The sequence below is a fragment of the Nothoprocta perdicaria genome, unplaced genomic scaffold (genome assembly GCF_003342845.1).
Source record: "Nothoprocta perdicaria isolate Ctin4 unplaced genomic scaffold, notPer1 scaffold_55, whole genome shotgun sequence".
NCBI lineage: Eukaryota > Metazoa > Chordata > Aves > Tinamiformes > Tinamidae > Nothoprocta > Nothoprocta perdicaria.
In genome coordinates, this window is record NW_020455810.1 from 1,304,230 (window position 1) to 1,326,722 (window position 22,493).

At 35.4% G+C, this 22,493-nt stretch overlaps 1 protein-coding gene across 2 annotated transcripts in view; it reads left to right on the forward strand.

Annotated features, from left to right (window-relative positions):
• DNAH5 (dynein axonemal heavy chain 5) overlaps positions 1 to 22,493 on the forward strand; it is a 117,670-nt gene that overhangs the window by 36,735 nt on the left and 58,442 nt on the right. The window contains exons 20-41 of one of the 2 annotated variants that reach the window (XM_026048540.1): positions 460 to 650; positions 726 to 825; positions 2,126 to 2,262; positions 3,508 to 3,709; positions 5,214 to 5,449; positions 5,730 to 5,948; positions 6,262 to 6,324; positions 7,241 to 7,479; positions 8,247 to 8,487; positions 8,961 to 9,160; positions 9,993 to 10,146; positions 10,760 to 10,923; positions 11,333 to 11,489; positions 12,409 to 12,621; positions 13,386 to 13,610; positions 14,496 to 14,668; positions 15,598 to 15,776; positions 16,875 to 17,062; positions 17,621 to 17,815; positions 18,513 to 18,647; positions 19,308 to 19,415; positions 21,626 to 21,779. In XM_026048540.1, coding sequence (XP_025904325.1) covers positions 460 to 650; positions 726 to 825; positions 2,126 to 2,262; positions 3,508 to 3,709; positions 5,214 to 5,449; positions 5,730 to 5,948; positions 6,262 to 6,324; positions 7,241 to 7,479; positions 8,247 to 8,487; positions 8,961 to 9,160; positions 9,993 to 10,146; positions 10,760 to 10,923; positions 11,333 to 11,489; positions 12,409 to 12,621; positions 13,386 to 13,610; positions 14,496 to 14,668; positions 15,598 to 15,776; positions 16,875 to 17,062; positions 17,621 to 17,815; positions 18,513 to 18,647; positions 19,308 to 19,415; positions 21,626 to 21,779 — 3,873 coding nt within the window. The remainder of the gene's footprint in view (positions 1 to 459; positions 651 to 725; positions 826 to 2,125; positions 2,263 to 3,507; positions 3,710 to 5,213; positions 5,450 to 5,729; positions 5,949 to 6,261; positions 6,325 to 7,240; positions 7,480 to 8,246; positions 8,488 to 8,960; positions 9,161 to 9,992; positions 10,147 to 10,759; positions 10,924 to 11,332; positions 11,490 to 12,408; positions 12,622 to 13,385; positions 13,611 to 14,495; positions 14,669 to 15,597; positions 15,777 to 16,874; positions 17,063 to 17,620; positions 17,816 to 18,512; positions 18,648 to 19,307; positions 19,416 to 21,625; positions 21,780 to 22,493) is intronic. The other variant, XM_026048541.1, reaches the window with a different exon arrangement.

The window sequence follows — 22,493 nt, forward strand, 5'->3', positions numbered from 1 at the left end:
AAAGAAAAGAAAGAAAAGAAAGAAAAGAAAGAAAAGAAAGAAAAGAAAGAAAAGAGGTGTATTCTCCTTCTCTGACTAATTGCCACAGAGGCAGACAATTATGTTTTATCTATATAGCAAATGAGACATACAACATGAAGAGATTCTAAGGAGCTTTAGAAATCTAGGAGTACAAACTGGATAAAGAGAATATCTATATCTGTTAGAGTATAGCTGCAGTGAACATGTTGACAAGGAACTTCATGGAGAGAAAAAGAATGGCACTTAGCTTTGCCTGTATTGCTGTAAACTGCTGACCAACACATGGTTGTTGTAAATTGCTCAGGAATGTTTTTTCTCTTTAAGAAATGATATTCAATATCTAAAACTATGATGTATGTATTGATTTATATTGTAGAAAACTAGATTGAGATCCTGAAAAAAAAATGAACATTTTTTTTTTCTTTTTCTTTCATTTAGAAGATGACAGTTCTGCTAAGCAGAAAACAAGTGTTTGTCCTATCATTAGGACTAGTGTTAATCTGTCTATCCCTAATGTCATCATGACACCCTCTCTGGACGAGGTGCAGCAAACATTAAATAAAGCTGTAGATAGCATCGTCAGTGTAACAAAAGGAGTTGGACAGTGGAATAAGGAGAGAATATCGAAGGTTTGTGTCTTTAGTAACCTTAAAAAAAAATCAAAGCTATTGAAAATAGAAAATAATTTTTTATTTCTTTGACAGAAGAAAATGTTAGAGAGAAAAGTGGCTGATTTGCAGTGCGAAAGCAGAGACAGTGATTCTGATGATACAGTGAAAGATGCTGGAGTGAAAAACACGCATGGTAATATGAAACTGAATTTGAATGTTAAGTAATTACGATTTATACAATATATACTAATGGATAATAAATAGCAAATGCACTGAAAGCAAAAGAATAGTGATTTTATAAAATTTAAACTATTTCGGGGAAGAAATAGGATGCAATAAGAAGGCAGAACATTTCTTTAGAGAGTAAGGTTACCCCAAAGTGCTTGTCCTTTGTGGATTTGAATAATGCCTTGTGTCTCTAAAAGCTGTACTGCTTGGGTTTTACCTCTAACAGCTATTGAATTGTTAGATAATCATCTTGGGCAGCACTGTAGGAATTTTGAGTTATTTAGGGAAACAACTATAGTAACTTCCACTGTGCAATAGGTCGGTAATTTAGCAGTGTGCTTGTAATTTATATCTTAAAACTTTTGCTGAAATCAGCTATAAGAAAGGTAAGGTGGTCTCCAGCAACACCTAGTATTCAGAAGACATATCTATTTAAATTGTAATATTGGTGAAAAGGGTTGTGCAGCGTGTTTTGAATAAACTAAAATTTCCAGAAGTAGTTTAACTTAATCTGTTCTGTAATAAACTGTGGAATGAAGTTGCTGAAGGTGTTCGTTTGAAGGATACTTAAGGTGGTGCCATTGGTTGCTTGATTGCTCTTGTGTGAACTTGTTCAGGGTAAAGCCAAATTAATTGAACTTTGTACTTCATGTGCTTCAAAAATAGTATAGTTTTAGGGTAGCTCCCTCTAATCCACCTAAAAAGTAGGGAAGTAATACTTGAACTATTTAAGAAGTTGTTCAGTAAAAATGAAGAGTTTGTCTTGCCTGAAATGAAATCAGAAATTAAGTTCGATTTTTGTGACTAATATTTTGAGACTTCCTTGTATTGTTCATACTTTTTGAGACTTGACTGTAGTAGTCATATGGGATATGATTATATTATATATCTCATATATTTGAGAAAATAAGAATTTGTGTGGATCTAGTCAGTGCTGAGATTTCAGTAAATCATTCGGGTGAAGCATGCATCATAATCCTTGAGCATGGGAGAAGGAAAAGGGAAGTTTATATTTGAAAGATTAGAGTAGAGCATGTTCCAAATTTGGCAGAAAATTCAGAAGAAGCAAATTTCCCCATAAGAGTCAGATTTATGAATCTGTGGTAGCTTTATTAGCCACATATATTTTTCTAGTTGCCTTTTCAATTAAGAACACATAATTTTTAAAAATGTGCTTATTGAGAAACAGGTCAGGAGTTTTTATCTGTAGGAGTTTGCTTGGCCTAAAATGTATTTTATAACTGCTCCTGTATTTGCCTTTATAGATAGTGTTTCTGATGCACCATCACTCAATTTGTCTGAACCAGAGCAAAGCAAGAGCTGCTTCAAGAGTGTTTCAGAGAACAAGGAAATTATTAAATTGGTGTCTGTCCTGAGCACTGTTATTAATTCTACAAAAAAGGTAAAACAGTAGGTGTGATAATTTAATAACATTATCCAAGGGGTATTAATATACTGTTTTAAGATCCTTGGTCAATAAGTGTGAGCATTTAAAGCACTGGTTAAACATATGAATGCATCTGCAATGGTGGCTGGAGAACAGGTATCTGTAAATTCTGTAAATTATCCTGTGAAAGTGTTATATTGAAAACAAGGTAAAATGTACCCAGTGTTCAAATATTTATGAGGTTTTTATGGGGTACTATGGAATGAAAAACTTAGGTCTGATTGAAAACATTTCTTCAGAGGATAAAGCATCATTAAAAACATTATAGTTGAATGTGTATATGTAATATGGAAGTATTAGTAATTGAACACATCTATTAAATAGAGTTCATGCTCTAAACATGAGTTTTGGCCCAATATGCAGAATTTATCAAGCTTTTTGGAAGAAAACTGACTGCCAGCTTGGCATTTGCAAAGTTCCGCATAGAATAACTGCTGGACGTTAGGAGGTAACGTAAGGGGTCTACATGATTTCTTTCCCCCTTTTCTTATTCCTTACACTCTCTAGGAAACTTGGTCTAGAAATGATATTTTTTGGGGAACTCTGTACAAGTTCCTGCTGAGAAGCAGTCCAGCCTCACTGAGGAGCCTTCCCACAAGGAATTTTTTGATTCAAAACCTCATAACTTAAGTGGCACTAGGTGAAAGACATTCAGGCTTGCGCTGAAGATTAAGTGAAGTTGGTAGCGATAAATAATTATCTTGGTATTTTGAGACCTAATATTTCATAATGGAAAATGAGCTCAAGGTTCACTTGCTTTTCCAGCAAGTGGTATGGAAGGATACTGGAAAAAAAATGAAGAAAAGGGCATTTTTACATGAGTATTGATTATTGGGCAAGTATATCAATTCTTGCTCAGAATAATCAAGTACAATCAATAAATAATCAATAAATAACAATCAATAAATAATCAAGTATTTATTTCCCATGGTTTCTTGGGATTTTTCTGATTGAGGAATTATTTCATTGGGAAATACTTTAATTGTGGTGGCAAATTGTAAGTGCTTAACATGCAGTGCCTGACCAGGCTTTTGATTGCTAGTGGAGCCTGTTTGAGCATAAAGTTACTGATAGGTTCTGCTTAGTGAGGTGATGCAAGCCTCTCCGTCACTTAGCACTTTGTGTTTTGGCTAGCAGGTACTGAGAAGTGTGTGCTACCATTTGCTCAGAATTTCTCTTTGAACTTCTAATGTGTTCCAGCAACTTGTTACAGCTTTGGAGAGTTTCACTTGTTACCACCATATATGGCAAAAGGACAAAGAGGAAACTATTGATAAATTTGTGATGGGAAGCCCGTTGCTTTCAGAATTTGAATCTCAGATTCTTCATCTTCGAGACCTGGAGCTGAAAATCAATTCTGAGCCTGAGTACATCCGTGTGGGAGCTATTGCACTGTATACGGGTATAGTTCTTGGTGCTATGCTTGGTGCTTCTGTCTTGGAACATATACCAATAGGAATAAAAAATGTGCCTTGGTTTGGAAAGGTTACCTAGGTTAAAGCAGGTTAAAAATGGCTCTTTGTATGGATTTAGAGACAGAACAGTGAACAAAGCACTTGTCTAACACAAAGGTGTTCAATTGGTTTTCCTTGCCCCATCTGGATACATCTGCTTGCTTACGTGGTGGATGGTAGATATTTATCTGTCCTTCTTTCAGGCACTCTCATAAGCAGAGAGCTTATAGAATAGGATAATTTGCTTATCTTGTTTTTCTCCCTGGCTGGCCACGTACAATGAGACAAAAGTGAGCTGTTGATACTGACAAAAAGATATCTTAGGCTTAATACGGTTAGGTAAGTGAAGCATATATGTTGCTGCTAATACACTTTTTGCTACAAAAGGCAGCAAATTTTCACTTTTCACTTGCACAGATCCTACATCACACAAATATATTTTGCATAGACATTTTACAGTAGAATAACATGGCAGCAAAAACCTGTGATGAACTGTAAGGAATGCATGTAGCTGATTTTGCAGTGTGTATCAAAGCTGAGGAAGCATAATGGTTTCTTCATATGTGTTTGACTAGGAAAGAGTATTAACCAATTCTTCAGTGTAGTGAAGCTTGACTACAATGAACTAGAGAAATAGGGAGGCAACTAGGGCCAGGGAGACAATGCTAAGTCTGATATAAACAAAAAAGATGCATCAGATGTGAAAGCTAAGCATGGAAAAAAAAGGCAGTTTGTGACAAGGAAGAAACACAAGTGAAATCTGCAGAGTGAATGGATAGGTAGCTGTGCCAAGGTTGAAATTATGTCCAGCTAATATTTTATGTAGTGCTTGTGGAAGTATTGTTTTTTCTGACTCGCTTATGAAGAGCTCTGAGGAGGACATTTGAAAGGAATGGCACAGCTCTAGGGGAACAGATTGAGTTGTTGCAATATTGGGCAGCAACTCAGCAAGACTTCAGCTTACACTCTAAATGCTTGTTATTATGTCCTACCTGTGCTAAAGGTAAAACTCTTAAGAGGTTGATAGACCATTTGGTTTTAGTAAACCAGACTTAACTTTCCATGTCTTCAGCTTCCATTATCAGTCTCTTGCTGCTTCTGTTCCTCACATGATTTTTTAAAAAGATTCATTTTTGAAAAGATACTAGACCAAGATAAATGACCAGTTTGTTACTGAGGTGTAAAATAAGAATGTGTATAGTGATATGTAAACAAGATGGGAAAGTGTGGAATCCAGCCAATGGATTACAGGAGGAAAGACGCTGTGTTCTGAGAAACTACGAGGAGAGCAACCTTTAATTGCAATAAATAACTCAAATGTGACAATATTATTTCACTTGCTCTGTATGTGATGGCTAACCTGTAAAATTGAGTCATGTATTGAAACAGGATTAAAAGTGCATTTTGAGAAAATTGAAAATCTAAATATCTGTTACTTGTTCATTTTTTTAGCTGATCTAAAGCTAGCACTGAGAGCAGAAACCAAAGCATGGAAGACTAAGCTGGGGTGTCATTGTAATAAGAAGTATAGAACAGAGATGGAAACAATTTTCACTTTTATAGAGGAAACTGGAAAGAAGTTAAATCGCCCCATCAAGGATCTGGATGACATAAGAACAGCCATGTCTGCATTAAAGGAGATCAGAGAGCTACAGATCTCCATAGACTTTCAAATAGGGCCCATTGAGGTAATTAAGAGGGTGGTTGCATACATAGCTACTGTTCAGACAGAGTAATTATTTTCTGAGTTGAAGTTTAGCAGTGCCCGTTGAAAAGGTATGTTTTCATGTATGTTATGTATGTTCATGTAACTCATGTTAGTGTGTTAGTCTGCTTGGGTGGCAGACATTTTATGTTCCTGTAAACCTACAGAAGAGGCTAAAGAATTATTTAAAATGTTAGCGTAAAGGTATGTGTAAAATGAACTATGTTTACTCTTTTGTGTATTTTGACCCAACCTTCTGACAGGAATCCTATGCCATGTTAAACAAATATGATCTACTTGTGGGCAAAGAAGAGACAGACAAGGTGGACACTTTGCACTATACCTGGGAAAAGCTGCTAGTCCATGCAAATGAAGTGCAAAAGCAGCTGATTTCTTTGCAGCCAGGCTTCCGAAGAGAGCTCATTAGCACTGTGGAGACTTTCATTGAAGATTGTGAACAATTTTATTTGGATTATGATCAGGTGAGCATTTGTGCCGCCTTGTAGTAAGGGCATTTTTGAAAAAAGAACTACTATTGCCAATCTTTAAAAGTGTTAAGAAGACTCCTCCTATATTAAAAAGAAAATGAATTGGCTTTTGTGTTCTGTATAGAACACTAAGCAGTTAGTGTAGGCAACTGTGTGATCTCTCTGTCCAGCTGTTACATGTAGGGGTGAAATCCTGCAGCAGCAGAAACTTGACTTTGGCATACAGAATTAGAATTTGCTGCTTAGAAAAATAGTCGTGAACTCAAAATTCACTATTTACTTTTATTTGTTTACTTTTTTTTTCCAGAATGGGCCTATGGTGCCTGGCTTAGAGCCTCAAGAAGCCAGTGACAGACTTGCTATGTTTCAGGTACTGTAAATTCCAGTACATTAGTTGGAACAATTAGTGCAAATAAATTAACATCTGAAGGCTCTGAGAATGTGAATCAGAGTAGCTGATTTGTTGATAAGTAAGATTACTTGTTGAACAAAGTCTTTTTTCAAACTGAAGGTAGGCTTAGCTGGCGTTTTTTCTGTAGGTTTGCAAGGAATACTGATTAAAATTATGATTTCAGGAGCCAGATAAGAGAAATATTGAGATAATGATTAATAATTACTAGATTCAGGTATCCTGATGTGAGAACATACTCTCAAACATAGTATATTTGGCTATGAGTGTTCTGATGTTCATCACTGTGTCTCTTCTTCATAAGGTTGCACTTTCGCCCAATCTTTCTTTTTATTTTTTTTTTACCACAATTAAAAGATACCACTCAAACTGACTCCTTCTCCTGCTGGAATGTTTTTTTCCTACCTTTAATTTCTGTTCCTGTATTAGAATCCTGAGTATTCTAATTGTCTTCCTTTTCCCACAATGTGATTGACTTCTTCCTATATCTCTTTAGAAATATAAAAAATGACAAGAAAATTTGTTTTCTTTAGCTGCTACTTAAATACAGTAGTAATCCTTACTGCAAGCCTCATTAAAAGTGCTTCACAGTATATGTATAAAAGTAGTATTTGCCACATCCATCTTTCACTGCTTTGCATCTCATACTCCACCTCTTTCGAGTACAAGTTTAGCAATTACTCTCTCTTCTGTCGCTGTGCCATATAGGGAAAGAAGCCTCCCTGCAACCTCTAAAGATGTTCCTCTGAATTCCCAATTCCCTAAAAGTTCTGTTTCTTATGAAAATCTCAAACAATAGCTGTTAACAGTGTAAGTTGATAGTATTTCATGTTATTATTTACTTCTTTTTTGTTCTTTTTACTTTTTAATTTTTTAGAATCGATTTGATAATCTCTTTCGGAAATATGTTACTTACACTGCTGGGGAAGAGCTTTTTGGCTTGCCTGTTACACAGTATCCTCAGCTACTGGAGATAAAGAAGCAACTGAATCTGTTACACAAGCTCTATAATCTCTATAACAATGTAATTGGCACAGTTAATGGCTACTATGATATTCTTTGGTCAGAGTTAGACACCACAAAACTTAACAGTGAACTTTTGGAGTTACAGAACAGGTAAGAAACTACTTATGTTTGTGAGGATGCCTAAAATAGCTTTGTACATCTTAAATAGGCTTGAAGTCAACCAATTAGTACATTTTAATTGAAATAAATGTATCCATTATTAACTTAAAAGTCAATTTAGGCTTTCCATATTGAGACTTCCTGTTCTTTGGATAGCTTCTCTGTTAACTTTTTTTTTACAAGATTGGAATATAGACTAAGAATTAGTATTTACGTATTTACATATAGAAGTTGCATGTCCTTTAGTCATCTGATTCATTCATGATATTGGGATTCAGCCTTGTTTAATGCAGGTTAGCAAATTAGTGAATATTTTTTTCTAAAAATTGGCATATACTATATGCAAAGCAGATAATTTTTTCATCAAACCAAGAATCAAACAATTTAAAGAATTAGAGCTGCCTGTGCTGAGGAAAAGGGGTTCTGGTAGAGCACCAAGCAGTCCATGTCATAAATCAGCCCAAAAGATGAAATCAAGAAATAAAGTGGTCCAGTTTTTTCTAGATGTCAATTGGACTAAGCCAATCAGAACAATGCAACTACAGTCCAGAGGGTGAGCAAGGAGGCAGTTAGCTATCAGACAACAAAGTAAAAAGGAACCAGGTTTTCTCATATACTGAATCACATGCAGCATCTTTAAAATTCATTAAAATAAATTTGGAAGATGTGGTCTGCATTTAACCTACAAATGGTGAATAAATGCATAGCAGTCAGAATATCTGAACCTGTTTAATGCAGCTTGGATCCTTTTTATGTAGATGTCATAAACTTCCTCGTGCTCTAAAGGAGTGGCAGGCCTTTCTTGACCTAAAGAAGACTCTGGAAGACTTAAATGAGTGTTGCCCATTGCTGGAGCGTATGTCAAATAAGGCAATGATGCCTCGGCACTGGAAGCGGATTACGGATCTCACTGAACATAACTTTGATGTAGAAACCGAAACATTCAAACTGAGGGACATCATGGAAGCTCCACTACTAAGATACAAAGAGGAAATAGAGGTACTGGGAAGGAACAGAAATAAATGTGTAAAACTAAATGTGGCAATGGAATAGTATTTGAGGAAAAATAAGAAGGATAACAGAATGTTTTTTTCCTAAAGAAAAGCAGAATGGGCCAACACTTCAGTGTTGGGCCAACACTGCATAAAATAATGGAAAATGTATACTATGGTGTCAATGTCTCTCTTTAAAGCACGCAGCTTGGCCAAGGAATTAATTTGTGAGGATGGCTTGCTTGGAAATATTATGGGTATAAAATGTAATCAGCGTATCATCCTTTTATTCCTACCATTGGCAATGTTGTGATGTAGGATATGGGTTATTAGCCATGATGTACATGTGTCTATAGATCTTTTCACTCAATAAATATTTACTCATAAGCCTTAGTAGGGTTAATCGAAATATCAATTCGTTATGGATACCAGAGGCCTAAACTGTTGATAGACTGTTTTGATGTGCTATTTATTTAAAAGGATATCTGCATAAGTGCTGTGAAGGAGCGAGACATTGAGCAGAAATTAAAACAAGTGATAGCTGAATGGAACAACAAAACATTTGTCTTTGCAAACTTTAAAAACCGTGGGGAACTTCTCTTAAGAGGAGACAGCACATCGGAAACAATTACTAGCATGGAGGACAGCTTGATGATTCTTGGTTCTCTCATGAGTAACAGGTAACAGGAATGGGGAGGGATATAAAAACTGGCAAGAAGCCTTGGTTGACTACACAAAGCTGCCTTCCACAAAGAAGAAAAGTAAACATCCAAGTCAAAACTAGCAGCTTGCTTCTCCTTGAGCTGTTCATGGGCTGGTTCTTGTTGCCTCTATCAGTGCTTTAAGCTCTCCTGAAAGGAAGTGGATGCAGTTCTGATTTCCTGGCTAATCACCTTGGTGCTTCCCCTGGCTGCAAGGTAGCCCTGCTGAGGGTGAAGGGACGGTTGCATGGAAATGCTTCGTAATGGAAGGGTCCTACTGGCCTCACGGGCACTGCTACCCCACTGCTGGGTGACCACCTCTCTTGCAGAGCCTGTTGCTGAAGAAAAAAAGGATTGAAGTTAAAAGGAACTTCAGTTTGTCCTTTTTTTTTTTTGTGTGTGTGTGTAAGCCTCCAGAAAGAAATCAAAAACAGAGCACAATCTTCATTTGAACATACTCAAACTCGAGCATTCAATTGAGAACCTGGTCGTTTGGGATCTTGATACTTTCAAGATGTTGTATAGTCCCTTGTGCAGTCCCTTTCTGAAACTGGTTTACCTTAGAGTGAAATTTAAATCTTGCTGCTGTTTAGCTCCTGTTGTATTAGAATTCGGCTAGTCATCCTGAGTTCACGCCGTAAGTTGGGGGTGATTTGATTATGCTGAGTGGATTCTGGTATAGTTTGGTATTCCTCCACTTCAGAAAATTACAAATGGCAAAATTACATTTTTGGCATTTGTTTGAGATTTCGGCTAGTTTTTGAAAAATTGTTTGTTTCTTGCAGTAAAAGAAGTGTCCTTTTGATTTTAGATACAATACACCGTTCAAGACACAGATTCAAAAATGGGTGCACTATCTTTCCAACACAACAGACATCATTGAGAACTGGCTGACTGTGCAGAACTTGTGGATTTACTTAGAAGCTGTTTTTGTTGGTGGTGACATAGCAAAGCAGCTTCCAAAGGTTTTCATACTTACCTTTTTTCTTTTTTTTTCTATATTTAAGCGTAAAACTTAGCTCCATAACATAAGCTTCATTGTTTTAGTACTTAGCAAGACTAAACTTGCTAAGACATTAGGTAAAAGATGCCAACAGAAATATGTTATTAGAAAGAAAATAAAAAATTTTGATTCAGTTGATCTTTTCATGTTGTAATTGTTAAACTATTGACCAATATATGTACAATATTTGTTAGAGCCTAGAAGTACCTAAAATTTTGCTAGGAAGTCATATGTTCAGCTTTCTTATATGACTTTCTGAAGAAAAAGAAATCATCTTTCTGTTTTAGAAAAAAGATATTCATAAATATGGAATATGTAGTTCAAACATAGTGATTGATGGAAGGGAGAGGGAGGAGAAAAACGACTCATTGCCTTTTACAGTGAAGTATAAAACTGTTTGGCGTATTGTTTAGCCTGGAAGATTTGTTTTGTCCAACTTGGAAATTCCTTACTGTTTGGACTGCAGTGATTTCTAGTGGGAAGACTGCTAATTCTGTAAGCCAGTGCCTTTTCCCTCTTCTCTCATTTTTCTTCCATCCCTTCTCCTCTCTATCCATGTTTCCATGTTTCAACAGGAAGCAAAGCGTTTCTCAAACATTGACAAATCTTGGGTGAGGATCATGACCCGAGCTCATGAAATACCTAATGTTGTTCAGTGCTGTGTTGGAGATGAAATCATGGGACAGTTGCTACCACATTTATTAGAGCAACTTGAAATTTGTCAGAAATCACTCACAGGGTAAGTTCAGCCTACGTTCAAACCAGCAGCAGTCTTGTTCTGTCTATCCTATTCCAACCCTTCCCACATCTTTAGGGGACGCTCAGCATGAGGGATCTGAATGGTAAATAATTGACAAAAAATGAAAACACTTGATTTCTGTTCAGTTTCTTTTCCTTTGTGTGCTGATGACATTCCATTGAATAACAATAACTTTCAGTGAAATAGTTTCTGATGCTGGAATAGTAGCTTTAAAGCAGGCACTTAACCTGAAAGTATGATAGATAAGAATTGTTATCATCGTTGATGAAAATTGTATCAATATATTGTGAGAAATCCCATACATAAGATGTAAAGGATGTATAAACAAGCCTAACGCACTTCTCATTTCCTCCCTCCCTCCCTCCCTCCCCATTTCTTTCAAATGCAGGTATCTGGAGAAAAAACGCTTGCTATTTCCACGATTCTTTTTTGTGTCAGATCCTGCCCTCTTAGAAATTCTTGGCCAGGCCTCAGATTCTCACACTATACAGGCCCATTTGCTGAATATCTTTGACAATATTAAAACAGTCAAATTCCATGAGAAGGTATGTGCTTTTCCAACCTCAATATTATTTCAGGTTGTTAAATAATGTGTGATATTGCTAAATAGAAGGTTACCTGAGTACATTTGACTGTTTATAAAGCTCATTGTTTACTTGATGCTCTATACCTTTTCGCCCTGTAAGATGTGGCTTCCTAGCCTCATTTGCTTAGTGGGAGGACTTTATGAAGTATAACCAAGCAAACTGAAAATTTGCACCAGTGCTTGAGGTTTCAGGGAAAAAAAAATGGGGGTAGGAATATAGCTTAGTGTCCTCTTAGATGATCTTCCAATTTTTCTATGAAAATATTTGTTTTTTCAGATTGTCTGTATTTATACTTAGTCATGAATTTTAATTGTAAGAAAAAAAATGGTGTCTAATCTATTATCCATTTCTGAATCACTGTTAGAATTATTTCTTAATCTTTCAAATGAGTTGTTGAAGAACCATTTTCTCATTCACCTTTCAAGAATAGTTTGTAAGAAAGATATTTCCTATATATTATATATGTAATGTTCTTATTAGATGTTCTTTAACTTTTGTTCTTTCCCCTCTTTTTTTAATGTTTTTATTTTTATTCCATAATGCTTGTTAGAACATTAAGCTGCCACTAATGGGGAGACAGTCCTTTATTATTATTGGACAGTGAATACTGCTACAGAAATTGAGATGAAATTTAAGAATTTTTAGTGTTATGTCATTTGTCTACTTGCTCAGCAGATAGTAGAATTTTGGACATCAAGACTAATGATTTGATTGATTTTATGTGTTTCTTATGAGATTAGTATCATTTACTAGTTACATAAACAAATTTAGTGGAATAATGACTGTAAAATCACACAGATGTGTTAGAGAAATGACAATTTATTATCGCAATGCTAAGTCTTTAAATCACAAACTATTTTTTATTTGTTTTGGCTAGGTATATGATCGTATATTGTCAATTAGTTCACGAGAGGGTGAGACTGTGGAGCTGAGTAGACCTGTAATGGCTGAAGGTAATGTGGAAGTTTGGCTCAATTCTCTCTTGAAGGAATCCCAGGCATCACTGCACTATATCATTTGCCAGGCAGCCACCAGCATCCAGGAAACTGGCTTCAAGTTGATTGAATTTCTTTCTACTTTTCCAGCCCAGGTAAAATTATTATATTAACGAAGAATTGCTCACAAATATATAACATTTTGGTGGGTTTTTTTGTTGTTTTTGCAATTAAAATTGCAGCCAGCATGCTAAATGCAATAATGACAATTTTAATTGTCAGTCTTTTAAGTTTGACTTTATGGATCTGAAACCAAAAGATCAGTACTTATCTTGAAGCTCTTGTTCAAAAAAATGCTAAATAAAATCAATTCATGCAACAGATTTAACCCTATTCTTTTGCAAGCTTAATACCTGATTCTTAAAGGAAAAGCAATAAAATTGCATCTGTTTGTTTATGTATTCAAAAAAAGTATATTGCAAAAGGTTTGGAGTGGAAGGAGGAGTACTGAGGGAAAATTGTTTTCTACTTCAAGATTTATTCACTTGTGATCAGGAATGTTGCTGAAGAGGAAATAAAGAGTTTGTGATTTTTTTTTTTTTTTAAAAAGAAGATTCTGAATTGAAGCATTAATATTAGTTCTTAAATCTTTCTTATAATGGAAACTGTATTGAACAATCATCAGCAGTGCCTCAGAGGCAAAGTCTGCAAGACCAAAGTTTGGACTTACCTATGTAGTTTTGCAAGTGATTGGGCCCCTGAATAGGTGCATGGGCTCGATGATCACTATATGGACCAAAAACAAATATTCTGTGCAAATACTGGTAGAACCATTTGTTTAGGTTTTGCATGTCTGTGAATGTACCTCTCAGATGAAAGAGACAATGTTGTTGAAGCATACTATTCCTTGTTTCCTAAGGTTGGCTTGTTGGGAATTCAAATGATTTGGACACGAGACTCAGAAGAAGCTTTGACTAATGCTAGATATGATAAAAAGATTATGCCAAAGACAAACCAGTTTTTCTTGGATCTACTCAACACACTGATAGATATGACAACAAAAGACCTTAATGCGATGGAACGAGTTAAATATGAGACCTTAATCACTATCCACGTGCATCAGAGGGACATCTTTGACAGTCTGGTAAGTGCTGAGTAATTCACAATGAGTGATGAAGTGGTCATTTAAAACAGCAAGAAAAGTCATGAAGAAAATATTGCTGCAGTCTGTGAATTCTAGTCTCTTAAATTAGGCATTCAGTTTCAGGTGTGTAATGATTATGTAACTAGAAATACTATAGAAAAGTTCATTGCAATCAATGTCATAGCTTCTCTTAAGTATTTTAGGGTTTCATTATTTCTTTTTTTCCCCACAGGCACTAGAATATTTGTTAGATACCTCTGTATGATCAGTTAGGGATTGTTTTTTTCTCAAATATTCTGTGTTGCAAGTAATAGTGCTTTCTGTGGACTAAATTGAGTGTCCCAAGGAATAAATCAAATGAATGAGGGGTTACGGTACAGGATAAAGTTGGCTCTCGTTACTTCTAGGAGTTTTGTTCCAGTTTCAATAGCTACTTAAGAAATAGATTATGGACTTTGAATCTTACTGGGTTAAAAGTAGGCACACCTAGCTCTTCATTACCAGACCAGATTTTACTAGTAAAAATCCTCTTTCAGGTAGTCCTACAAGTTCTCATTAGCCTCTCATTTACATACAACTTATGGGAGCTCTTTTTGAGCAGAATTTTTAACAGTCACTTACTCTACTTTGGATTTCTCCTGACGGGGTTGAACTTCTTAGCAGATATGTGTGCACCATGGTGCTTTCTTAAAATACCTTTTCTAATGGTTTGTATGCAGGGTCATACTATTCTCCTGCCTTTTTGCGTTTAAGATAGAAGATTCTTTCTACTCAAATGGAAAAATAGTAGTTAAATGGAAATGCTTGTGTTAATTGGACTTAGAGTTTTCTTTGGAGGTGATAGACTGCTACTTCTTATTATTTTTTCCCTGCCTCTTTTCTTAGTGTTACATGCATATCAAGAGCCCTACAGACTTTGAGTGGCTGAAACAGTGTAGATTCTATTTTAACGACGATGCTGATAAAATGATAATTAGTATCACTGATGTGAATTTCACGTACCAGAATGAATTCTTGGGCTGTACTGACCGACTTGTGATAACACCACTTACGGACAGGTGACAAAGACTGATTTTATTCCTTTATTCTTTGACCCCACATCTGGGCTTTTAGAAGTGCAGTTAAGTCAAGCCTATTGGAAGCAAAATGCGTCTCTGCACAGTTTATCCTCCTTCAGTGTCTTATCAGAGTCAATGATTTTTAAATAAAATTTGTGAATATTTATGTTACTATGCAATAAGATATGGAATAATTTCATTTCTGTCATGTAATTGCATGTTTCTCGTGTATGTGATATAGGTGAACATGATCCTCATTTATAAGATTCTAATATACTTGAGAATGAGGTAAATATGAGAATGAGACAGATATCTGTATGCATGGAGAGGTAAGGAAGAATAGAGAGGAAAAACAATTATATTCAGCTGCAATAGAATTAAGGTCTTTGTTCTAGGATGTAGCATACTGTAAGTAATGTAAGTAGTTGGAATCCTATTTTACCAAATAGGTCTACCTGCCTAAGAGTAGTAATAATATGAAGAATGCTTTATTGGCTATCAGTGACAAAAATAAGGGATTTAAAAAATATGCTCGTTTTCCTTTGCTATTCCATACAGCAAATTCTAGAACTTCTTTTACATCTCTTGATAGCTCTTGCTTTACAGCCTCACACAGAAGTTTCAGTTAGGAATATGGCAGGCACTCTATGAGCAAATTTAAAGGTGGAAAGAAAAAAAGCAGTAACGACTGTTTTTCAGGATTTTACTCCTGAAACTGTTATATAGCTCAGGCCTTCAGCAGGTACAGTGATTTAGGAATCCAACTAACCAAGCTAAGCTAAGCAGAGTTGTATTATTTTGGCTGTTTCCTGACATCCTTAAAGTAGACCCTTCTCATTTCAAACAATTTTCACTAAGAACATCTGGCATATGCAAGAAACTGCTCACTGCAGTCTATTAACTAGTCCTAATAACCTGTTGCTTTTCAGATGTTACATCACTTTGGCTCAAGCTTTAGGCATGAACATGGGTGGAGCACCTACAGGACCTGCAGGAACTGGGAAAACAGAAACCGTCAAAGACATGGGACGGTGCCTTGGAAAATACGTAGTGGTCTTCAACTGTTCAGACCAGATGGATTTTCGAGGGCTTGGTAGGATCTTCAAAGGTAAGATGTAGCCTACGTGAAAGTCATAAAGGTCCTGAGAGCATCTAGTGAACAAGATCAAAAGAGCAGCAGCAGTCTCTGTTTTTTAGCCTTTTAATGAATGCCATTAATTAGTATCTTGTCAATCCCATCACACCACTATCTCCAAGAAAGAAAAAAAATACAAAAAGTATAAGCTAGTTTACAAGTCTGTAGTGATACCCTTAAATTAATCAAGGACTTTCAGTGTGAAATGAAAAGTGGTTGGTGGTTTTTTTTTTTTTGTTTTGTTTTTTTTTTTTTTTTTTTGAGCTGATGGAAAATATTGGATGTGACTTCTGCATTTTAGCTTCTTTCAAAGGTCAGAATTTTTATTGGTTGAAGGAAATGCATGAAAGGCAATATATCTACCTAAAAACAGCAATTGACATGGGGTTTACATGGCATAGTGTTTACATGACACTTCTTTTAAGCACTACAAGTTGATATCAGTTGTTATGATGGCAAATGTGGAATTAGAGGTAAGTAGAAGTCCATTGCTATTTAACTTCTGAGTGCTTATATTGGTAAAAGAAAATCTTAATTGTGATTTTTTGGTTTTTTTTTTGCCTCTGCCCTCTTTCTGTATCCTCCTACCCCCAAAAAAAGATTTGAGGAAGACTGGGCCCCTCACTTCTTTTGAGGTGAAACCTGTGTTACTGTTCATGTTAATCTGGCAAATAAACTGTTGACACCTAATTTCATAGACTTAAGTTCTTTCTGGATTGCCTTATGGAACTGAATAAGCAATGTGACAGGTTTTGCTTGAATTCATTTTTGAAGATTTGTAGTGGGGGTTTTTGGAATAGGGAAGGAACAGGATAAACATCCAAGATACTGAATGAAAGAGGAGAGATCTAGAAATATAGTGAGCTATGCATAAATCTGAGAACTTTTGGGACTTTGTACAGTCTTGATGAAAAAAGAATTATCTCCTCTCCTTGTCCCTTTCCCAATTTGCCAAGGTAACATTTTTTTCCCCCTTTGAGGGATAGGGTTGTATGTGATTTTGGGGCTGATAAGTTGCACCAAAAAAAGGACTAATAACAATAAGCTGCATCATTGCTTTTCTCTTTAAAGGCCTTGCTCAGTCTGGCTCCTGGGGTTGCTTTGATGAGTTCAATCGTATTGATTTACCAGTTCTATCAGTGGCAGCCCAGCAAATTGCAATTGTGTTGACATGTAAGAAGGAACATAAAAAAAGCTTTCTTTTTACTGATGGAGATAATGTGGAAATGAACCCTGAATTTGGCATCTTTCTTACTATGGTAAGTGCTCAACAAGTATCTGATATGCTAGCAATGACTGTATGATAATCATTTCTAACCATTTCTGTGTATAAAGCAAACACTGGCATTTTGAGAAACGAACTTGATTACAAAGACAGTTTACAGGGTCTTGCTTTACTGTCTGCAGTTAATAAATAACCCAGTTTGCTGCAAGAGCTATCCCCATGAAGACAAACTGTTATCTCAATGTCAGATTCTGTTTTTGCACTAGAATATTTATTCTACTTCCAAAACATGTTTCTTATTACAAATACAGAAAAATGAGCATATTTAAGTAGAACTAACCAGTAGAAGTAGTGTTTTGTCAAGACAAATGAAATCCAGATTTGGACTATTGATGTGTAACATTTTTCATACCGCTTGGAAGTAAAATTGCTAAAATACTTCAGAAGTCATTGAAGAAATGTGATGGTAAATATGCCCAGCAGTTCAATTTTGTCTGTGATTTAAAGTAAAAGCTCCTTTTAATTGAACAAGATTATATGTGGGGAATTGCTCTAAACATGCAGTCCTTTCCAAGCTCATTCTTTTCTCCAGAATCCAGGATATGCTGGACGGCAAGAGCTTCCTGAAAACTTGAAGATCAACTTCCGTTCAGTGGCCATGATGGTTCCTGATCGTCAAATAATAATTCGTGTCAAATTGGCTAGTTGTGGTTTCATTGCCAATGTGGTTTTGGCAAGAAAATTCTTCACACTCTACAAGCTGTGCGAAGAGCAGCTCTCAAAACAGGTGATTATTTTCATGTAGGGGATGGGTACGTTAGAGAATGGCCATGTATGACAATGCAAATTATTAGTATCTGTTTGGAGAAAATGGGCAAGTTCGTGTTTATCAACTAAGCTAAGCGACACTTGCAATTTAGCAGTACAGCTGCTTATTATTATTAAATTATATCTGTAGTGAGTGGTGATGACTAATACAAATAAAGGGCCTATCTATCTGTTTTTTCCTATAGAGTGAGTTGAGAGGCATTCGATTTGTACAGCCTTATGCTTGTTAAAGTGTTTCTCAAATAAAGTAAGTTTCCAAGGTGCCCAGTGAATTCAAAATAACTCATTTCTTAATAGTCCTTGGAAACCTTGTTTTACTTCAGAGACTTGAATCAAAACTTACTTTGTTTCTGTCACACCATGAAATTTAATAAATGACATCAGAAGTGGGGAATTAAGTTCCTCCTGGTTATATAGCCAAAGGCTCATTATTGGAGACATTTGTGCCACATGTACCAGTACTGATACATATCCATACATTGGATGATAAGTATCCATATCATGAATGATAAATATGAATAATTTGATCCCTGTTAACTAGGGATATTTTATTTTATTTTATTTTATTTTATTTTATTTTATTTTATTTTATTTTATTTTATTTTATTTTATTTTATTTTATTTTATTTTATTATTTTATTTTTCATGTTGCCTAGGTGCATTATGATTTTGGTTTGCGGAATATATTGTCAGTGTTGCGCACATTAGGAGCAGCAAAAAGAGCAAATCCTACAGATACTGAATCTACCATCGTCATGCGTGTGCTAAGAGATATGAACCTGTCTAAACTGGTAAGTTCCAAGGGCCCAATAAATTAATTTATCTGTACTTTGGGCAGCATGTTTTATGGAAACAAAATTTAAATCTATTGAGAAGATCTGCAGGCGACTACATGCGTCTGTTACATAAAAATTTGTCTGAAAGTGCACTGTTCTGTTTAGATTTTTTTTACATGTATCTCCTGCTGCCTGTAGGAGTGAGTAGAAGTCTGTGTAATAATGTCTTGCCTTAAGAAGTTTCAACTTAAAGTTTAATTCTTGATGCATTTACACATTCTTTTAAAATAACTTATTATTTTTAATAACTAGTATAATATCATATGTGTTCAATAGCTAACAAAACCTCTTCTGTTGCTATGATACCTCATCTTCTTTAGTCTATTTTATGTATATTAAAGTAAATGACTATTTGTATCAAATTAGTTGCTAAAATCTACTTTAGTAAATTCAGTCTGCATGTTGGTGGTTTGTTTTCAAGAAATTTGATTATTGGAAGCATTACGTGATCTCCTGCTGAGTTCTGCTAGTCTTTAGTACCTAGAAAGTTGGCATCGATTGCTCTCAATATTTTTGGAGTTTTTTTTATGCTTATAAGAGTTAAATATTTTCTTCTAAGGTGCTAGGAAAAATAAAATAAATTTTAATCTCTCTTTTTTTTCCCCTCCTACTTAGATTGATGAAGATGAACCCTTATTTCTGAGTCTAATTGAAGATCTGTTTCCAGGTATCCAGCTTGATAAAGTAGGCTATCCTGAACTGGAAGCTGCCATTGACAAACAGGTACTGCCTCTCTTGATCTGTACTGTTGTGCTGTAACTAGCACAATGAGACAGCTAAGAAAATTGTTTATGGCAAATCTATCCAGTTGATATTTTGATGTTGAGAGGAAAAATCTAGTTTACCATAAGTTGCTACCATTGGCAGGCTTTTGTAGACTTATTCTCAAGGATATCTCTGAATTGCCAATGTGAGGACTTCTGGCTTCCTAGTGAGTCACCTATGATTAATTTCAAGAATGCATCTACATATATAGGTATATACATCGTCAAGTTTCCTAATCAATGCTTTCAGAGCTATAAAACAACAACAAAAAAAAAACCAAGAGTTTGAAAAAGGTTTTCCTACAATGTAATTTTCTCTATTTCACTTCCCACTACATCTGCTGGACCATTTCAATAGGACTGACAATAACATAAGTGAAATATAGCGGCTATATATATATAGTTATCTAATAGTTAAGCAGAGAAATAAAAAGTTGAGAAATATCAGTATGAATAAAGCAAAAATACTGGAGGGATTTTGTGTATGTGGCTTTTCCATTTATTTTATGGCTTCCCTAGCAAGGAAGAGTTGAATCATCAGCTATGGGTATAAATGTGTTTTGCTTTCTATAATTTATGTAGTTGAAGTTGAAAGAAGTACTTGTGTAAATTAAGTTTCCATTAGGAGAAACTATAAGCAACACAAATCTCAGACTTCGGAGTGTTATTTCCTAGTAAAGTGAAAGATATCCTTGTTTCATAACAGAGCTCCACTGTTGGTTAGCTGTGAAGCCAGACATGGAAAGTCTTTTAACCCTTTTAGCAATAACCCATTAAGCCTCCTATCACTTGTCTTTAGGTATGGTGTAATGTCAGCCCATGCTGCAGCGGTGTTGAAGACTTAATACTTATGGCTTTATGTAATGGAGAGTGATGAAACTTCAGATCTCACTCTGCTGTTTTTATGATGGACTGTTTGGAAATTTTGACAACTTAATGACTACTGTCTTTATCTCTATATAAATCTAGAGAAACCAGAAGTGATTGGCCAGATTCTGTTTGCCCCTAGAGTGTGAACCAAGAATTTGTTGGATAGAATTCTACTCTGTTTCCAGAGTTATAATGATTCATCTTTAGTATGCAGTCATATTCAAGAGGACTATTTTTATTAAGGAAGGGATGCAGGAAATGCTGGAATAAGGTATTAAAGAAGCAATCCTTAATTCAACTGCTTTTCTATGTTTATATGTAGAACTATTACCAGCAGCTAGACGTGTCTATGCTGCTTCTTTTGGATGTGAGAAATATGTAGTCTACAAAAGATCAGAAAACCAATGTGTTTTTTAGAAAATATTAAGAAAAGATAGATCCACACATCCACACTGATGGTACTGGTTTAGGGTGAGGAATGGTATCTCACATGTGACTGTCTTGTCTTATGTTTAAAAAAAAAAAAAAAAAAAGGAGAGAGAGAAAAGGAGGAGGAACGAATGTGAGTCTCATGAAAATATTGCATCTGATATTTTCAGTGCACTCGGCAGTCCTTTTCAAAATCAGATCATTTTGGGAGTCTCAGTTTCATAACATCTGGAGTATTTGATCTGGAGATCAAATACCTCTTGACCACTTGAGAAATAGTTCTAGCATTTCTCTGCTCTCTAAAGGCTTACTCACTTCCAGCTGAGGTACTTTCACCAGCAAGAGCAATATAATTATAGTGAGATAGCTTCTTTCAGCTAGTACGTGGTGAAAAGTAGGAAACGATTTTGTAATACCTAATTTTAAAATACTCTGTCTTTTCTCAGAAGGTATTACTCAAAGGTCTGTTTGTATAGTGAGAAATACTTATGAAAATGTTTTACAGAAGAGCTGTTGTATTTAAGGAGCTTTATCATTAGAAGTGTATGTTATAATAATAATAAAAAATAATTGTTCTCAGAGGTAATAATCAATTCTGACCATGAAAGAAATTGCTAGCAAGAGCATTTCTAAAAATTCTTAGCTAAAGAAGAGGTTTAAACACTTAAAGAACAATAGACAAAAAATGATGGATTATTTTAGTTTATTAACCTGAATAGAAATAACTTCTGCTTTTTCAAAGAGTTTTATTATATTCACTAAACCTTTACAGAGGGTGTACTCTTTTGCTAAAGAGAGGTTTTGTCTAAAATATCAAAATACCTCATGCACAAGAATGGTGCTGATCTGGACTTCTGTCATGCTCGGTAGGTGGAGGAAGCTGGTCTTGTTTGTCATCCTCCTTGGAAACTTAAAGTTATCCAGCTGTTTGAAACCCAGAAAGTAAGGCATGGACTGATGACTCTAGGGCCTAGTGGTGCAGGAAAAACAGCTTGCATCCATACTTTGATGAAATCCCTGACAGGTATGTGAGCATTTATTTCTAAAGCATTGTAGACTTCTGCTTGGTGTCTTCATAGAAAGCAGTAATTACTTCACTGTAAAGACAAATTACTGAAAGAATGAGTTTTCAGGGTACTGTGACACTAGGTATGGCTATGATGGTATCTTTTAGAAGCTTTTCTGTGACAAAAATATAAGCCACAAAAATGTCTGACATTTCGAACCTCAGAGAGAGCTACTGTATAAAAAATATACTATTTTCCATGCTCTTGTACTTGCATCAGAAATTTTTATTCTAGAAATACTGAGAAAGAAGAGTTCAGTCTGGGAAGGCAGCAGAACAAATGACTAAAGCATTAGTAGGTTCAGCTGAGGCAATGCTGAAAGCATCCGTCATCAAAAGTACTTAGGCCTTTTTGAACATAATTCACAAGACAAGGTCTTTATCTGCAGTATGAAATAACTGTTTCTGCTATCATTGTTGTTATGAAATTGTTCCTGGTTTAGACAGCGGTAGAATTTTCTAATATATTTTGTATCTTGGCTGAGCACTGTAAGAATGTGAGTTTTTGTCATGTGTACTTCTAAACAAAAGCATTAGTGGAAGAACTTCTGTTTGATCATATCAAACTAAGAGCTTGTATTTGTGGGAGAAAAGCACTTTTTTTTCCTGAAAGGATCTTGTTCATTCCTTTTTGCAAGCTGAGGTAGGCAGCTTATGCAATTTTCCAGGAAT